The 5,859-nt window shown below is 36.0% G+C and overlaps 1 protein-coding gene across 1 annotated transcript; it reads left to right on the top strand.

The window, feature by feature from the left end:
* The first annotated feature begins 4,246 nt into the window (after nt 1–4,246).
* On the top strand, nt 4,247–5,108 carry LOC121024082 (cilia- and flagella-associated protein 47-like). Its single transcript, XM_040466398.1, has 2 exons — nt 4,247–4,458; nt 4,766–5,108. Exons 1-2 carry the CDS (start codon nt 4,313–4,315, stop codon nt 5,031–5,033), a joined length of 414 nt encoding a protein of 137 aa, XP_040322332.1. The 5' UTR covers nt 4,247–4,312; the 3' UTR covers nt 5,034–5,108.
* The last annotated feature ends 751 nt before the right edge of the window (nt 5,109–5,859 follow it).

The raw sequence follows: 5,859 nt of genomic DNA, 5'->3' as shown, positions 1-5,859 counted from the left end.
TTTATTTTATTTTATTTTATTTTATTTTATTTTTATGTTTATTTTCATTTGTCTTGAGAGAGCGCGCGCGCAAGCAGGGGAGGGACAAAGACAGAGGGAAACAGAATCCCAATCAGGCTCTACCCCATCAGTGCAGAACCTGATGTGGGGCTCGAATTCGAGAACCAATGAGATCATGACCTGAGCTGAAATCAAGAGTTAGACGCTTAATCAACTGAGCCACCCAGGTGCCCCTAAGTATTTTAATAGTGACCCTCTCTCTGGGGACAGGGTCCCTGTGTGAGTTTACAAGGTCAGCAACTGTGATGGTGGGAATTTTGTATCACTCTCATTTTTATACCTTAAAGGGGTTTTTTGAGCCTGTGCACAGAACAGGGACTGGAACTATCAAAGGAGATTACAGTGTCAGAAAGTTTTGCTCAATATTTATATTTTTAAAAATTAAAGTGATTGTCAAGAGGCACAATAGAGGATTTGGAGATTAATTGAGACAGTTAGTGAACACTGTTATAAAGTCCGGGTTAAGTCGGACATTATGCAAAGTATTGTTTGCTTCATCAGCAAATGACCAGTCACTTTGGTTTTTAGTTAATGATTTATTAATACATATTATAGGCCAGGCATTATGTTGAACAGTGTACAAACATGGTCTTATTTAATCCTTTAAATGATGTAAACAACTTATAAGGTAATTGCTTTTATTTCCATTTTAGAGATGAGTAAAGTGAAGCCCAGAGAGCTGGTAAACCTTGATCAGATTGCTCAATATTTAGTGGAAAGGAGTGGATTTGAAATTAGGTTTCTCTAGCCACATTTTCTGTGTCAGTTTCTCTTTACATTCCTCTTTCACAACCTGTATTTTTCTGTACAGTATTTCTGTCTTAGATTCTTCCCCAACTTCTTTTATGTCTACCTCACGGTATTGTTAAATCAGAATCTAGAATTTTGTATCTGTTTTCATAAAACGTATTATTGGTCTGCAATTTTCCTTTTTTTTAAAAGTTTTTTTTTTTTTTTTTTTTACTATCTTTGTTTTCTCAGAATGTGTTCATTCCTCTCCTATATTCTGAATGAGATTGTGTAGAATTATATTGTTCTTTAAAAGAGTTCTTCAGAGAAACCATCTGGGAATGGAGAGTTCATTTACAGAGGATGTTTAATTACAAATTCATTTTCTTTAATAGTTGTAGGACGATTCACATCATCTACACCATTTTAGGAGACTTTTGGTAGTTTGTGGCTTTCCAGGAATCGATCCCCTTTATGTGCATAGAATTGTTTAAAGCATTCCCAAATTATCTTTTTAATGTCTGCGTTGGAAACATCAGTAGTGATATAGCCTCTCTTCTTAATATTGAGAATTGATGTTTTTCTTGTTATTTTCCTTTTAAGTCTCAGTAGAGGTTTATCAATTTTATTGGTCATTAAGAACCTGCGTTTGGTTTCATTGATTTTTCTCTGTAGTTTTCTCTTTTTAATTTTAATGACTTCTTATATTTGGCATTTCCTTCTATTTGCTTTGTATCTTTTATTTGGATTGCTCTTTTTTTTTCTAACTTCTTGAGGTAGAAACTTAAATTGTTGATTTATACCCTTTTTTTCCTAATATAATTTAGTGATGTATATTTCTTTTTTTTTAATTTAAATTTTTTTTGATGTTTTATTTATTTTTTTGAGAGAGATGGAGACAGACCATGAGCAGGGAAAGGGCAGAGAGAGAGGGAGACAGAGAATCCGAAGCAGGCTCCAGGCTCTGAGCTGTCAGCATAGAGCCAGACCCTGGGCTTGGACTCATGAACCGTGCGATCAGGACCTGAGCTGAAGTCAGATGCTTAATCGACTGAGCCACCAAGACACCCAGATGCCCCAGTGTTACACATTTCTCACTAAATAATACCTTTGCTATATCTCACATATTCTTGAATGTTTTCACTTTCTTTCAGTTCAATACACAGTTGACCTTTGAACAACATGGAGGTTAGTGGTGCTGGTAACCCCCCTACCACATGGTCGAAAAATTGGCCTGTAACTTTTGACTCCCCCACAAGTTAACTACTAATAGCCTACTGTTGACCAGAAGCCTTACTGATAATATAAACAGTTGATTAACACATAGTTTGTATGTTATGTGTGTTATATATTATTTTCTTAAATAATAGATTGCAGGCCATTTGCTTCCTTCCTTAAAAAAGGAAGCATAGGGAAAAAACAATATCTGTGATGATGAGGAAAGCAAAGTGTCTTAGATATGACATAAACCAAACTCCTCAATCCATAAAAGAACAAATGGATAGAAAAAGAACAAAAGAACAAATAAATAAATTGGAGTTGATCAAACTTCAGTGTTTGTGCTCCTCAAAAGCAACTAATGAGAGGATAAAAACAAGACATAGGCTGAGAGAAAATTATTTGTAAATTATGTATCTCATGAAGGAATTGCAACAAGAATGTGTATAAAACTTTGGAGATTCAATATTAAGAAAACAAATGACCGGATTAAAAAATGGGCAAAGGGATTTGAACAAATAATTCATCAGTGAAGATATACAAATGAGAAATAAGCACATGGAAAGATGCACAGCATTGTTAGTTGTTAGGGAAACAGTATAAAACCACAGTGAGATATGACTGTAAATCTATTAGAATGGCTACATTAAAAAAAAAAAAAGCAAACCCAAAGCTCACCATTTCAGTTGTTGCCAGTGATATGAGTGAGCTGGGACTCTTATACATTGCTAGTGGAATGGAAAATTAACCACTTGAAAACGGGCAGTTTGTTACACATTTATACATTTACCATATGATCCATGCATTCCACTCCTAGATATTTGTCCAAAAGAAATGAAATCATGGGGGCGCCTGGGTGGCGCAGTCGGTTAAGCGTCCGACTTTAGCCAGGTCACGATCTCGCGGTCCGTGAGTTCGAGCCCCGCGTCGGGCTCTGGGCTGATGGCTCAGAGCCTGGAGCCTGTTTCCGATTCTGTGTCTCCCTCTCTCTCTACCCCTCCCCCGTTCATGCTCTGTCTCTCTCTGTCCCAAAAATAAAATAAAAACGTGGAAAAAAAAATTTAAAAAAAAAAAAAAAAGAAATGAAATCATGTGTCCAAAGAAATACTTGTGGACAAATGTTTTAGCAGCTTTTTAAAAAAAAGTTTATTTTGAGAGAGAGAGAGAGAGAGTGTGAGCTGGGAAGGGGCAGAGACATAGAATCCCAAGTAGGCTCTGCGCTGTCAGTGCAGAGCCCTACATGAGGCTCAATCTCATGAGCCATGAGATGACGACCTGTGCCTAAATCAAGAGTTGGACACTTAATCGACTAAGCCACCCAGGTGCCCAAATGTTTTAGCAGCTTTAATTATAATAGCCAGTACCTGGAAACAATCCAGGTGTTATTTAACAGGTGAAGAGACAAACGTTCACCTGTAATGGACTACCATTTAGTAATATAAAGGAATGGACTATTGACACTTAAAACAACTTGAATGAATCTCCAGGGAATTTGCAGAGTGAAAGAAATCAGAGAAAAGCTGCCAATGTTATATTATTCCTCTCATAAACTCTAGAACATGCAAACTGATACACAGTGGCATAAAGCAGATGAGTGGGTGTCTGGGAAGGGGGAAGTACTGAGGATGATGGGAGGGAGAGAATATAAAAGGGCACAAGCAAACTTTGGAGTGATGGATGTTCATTCTCTTCATTGTGGTGATGGTTTCACAGGTATATACATATGTCAACACCTAGGAAATTCCACACTTTAAATGCATACAGGTTATTGTATATCAGTTATGATTAAATCGAGCTGTTAAAAGTAGACTCAGACTTATAATTATTAAAATTGTTATGATATAAAAACTTTTGTCATTTAAAAGTACTAATTAGTGGGAAAATTACCCATTTCTCTAAATTCTGGATAAATGAACATAAATGTATTGATGGAAGTGGAGAAGGTGTTACAGTGTAAATTCATGTACCAAGATGAGTTATAATGAATGTTAATAATTTTTCTATATAATTTGTCACATAATTAGGATATATTTAATTTTAACCAATAATCTCCAAACACCAAATTATGGACATTTAGATAAAAATCTTGGTTAGTAACTTCTGATACTGCAATAAATAATTTTCTAAGTATCATTTTTTATAAATTAATTGATGAAAATACAGTATGAAGACTTTAAAAAAAATAACTGAATACATTTGCCAACACTAAACCTAATAACTTTTCATTTTTTCAGGGCCCTCTGTCCTTAATTTTGGTGATATTTGCGTGAACTCCACAAATACTCGTCTACTGCATGTTGTTAATATGCTACCTATGCATATTTTGATCCAGCTAGATGTTAATTTGAAAGAACTTCAGAAAACCAACCAGTTTTCATATGTGATTCCACCTACAGCTAGTACTTACATTTCAATGGTATTTGAATCTCCCACCATTGGAAAATTTTGGAAGTAGGATTTATTTTCTAATTTCTATATGCTAGAATTAAAGTGTCCTTGTGTAGAATATGTTTTTACTTGCTTCAGTAATTGTAGCATATGTTACATTTGGTCCTCAAACATAGAAACTATACATGCACCAGTTTATAGGATTTGTAGATTGATATTTCAGTGACAACCTACTGTAAATATTTTGATGTATTGCTTACTAAGGATTAATTGCAGATGTTAATAATATATGCATTTTTGCATGTAACTGAATTCTGTAATTGCAAATAGCTATTATCAGTTCAGTTTGGATGCTTTTGCTGTGTTACAGGTCATTCACCTTTACAGTGAACAATATACCTGGTGGGCGTATCCTAGTGATGGCCGTTGTCATGCCAGTAGAACTGGAGCTATCTTCTGAAGAGCTAGTTTTGAGACCACATGGCTTCTCGGTGAAAACATGTTTTATGGGGACAGTTGGTTTGTATAACCATCAGAATTATTTTGCCAAATTTGAATGGCAACCAGTAAACACAGAAGGAGGAATGGCATTTTCCATTCGTCCAGCTAAAGGTAATAGTTTATTCTATTTGATTTAGACACTAAATCATGGGCTCAGGCAGTAATCATTTATTGAGTGAGAACTGTATAATGGTCCTAAAAATAGAAGCAAATCAGATAGGGTCACTGGGGCATGTACTTTTTTTTTTTTAAGTTTGTTTATTTTTTAGTAATCTCCACACCCAACATGGGGTATGAACTCACAGCCCTGAGATCAAGAGTCACATGCTCTTCCAAATGAGCCAGCCAGGCACCCCCTATTGTAACCATTTAAAAATATATATTTGGTTTTAAATTTACATCCAAGTTAGTTAGCGTATAGTGCAATAATGATTTCAGGAGTAGAATCCATTGATTCATCCCATACATGTAACACCCAGTACTTATCCCAACAAGTATTCTCCTTAATGCCCCTTGCCCTTTTAGCCCTTGCCCTCACCCACAACCCCTCCAGCAAGCCTCAGTTTGTTCTCTGTATTTAAGAGTCTCTTAGGGGCACCTGGGTGGCTCGGTTGGTTAAGCACCTGACTTTGGCTCAGGCCGTGATCTTTCAGTCTGTGGTTCGAGCCCCGTGTTGGGCTCTGTGCTAACAGCTCAGAGCCTAGAGCCTGCTTCAAATTCTGTGTCTTCCCCTCTCTCTCTGTACCTCCTCTGCTTGTGTCCTCTCTCTCAAAAAATAAACATTAAAAAGATTTAAAAAAAGAATCTCTTATGTTTTGTCCCCCTCCCTGGTTTTATATTATTTTTGTTTCTCTTCCCTTATGTTCATCTGTTTTGTGTTCTAAATTCCACATATGACTGGTCATATGATATTTGTCTTTCTCTAATTTCACTTAGTATAATACACTCTAATTCCATCCACAT

This window comes from Herpailurus yagouaroundi, unplaced genomic scaffold (genome assembly GCF_014898765.1).
Source record: "Herpailurus yagouaroundi ecotype Mexico unplaced genomic scaffold, PumYag 54778, whole genome shotgun sequence".
NCBI lineage: Eukaryota > Metazoa > Chordata > Mammalia > Carnivora > Felidae > Herpailurus > Herpailurus yagouaroundi.
The sequence above is the reverse complement of the archived record's forward strand: the minus strand, read 5'-3'. Positions and strand labels throughout refer to the sequence as shown.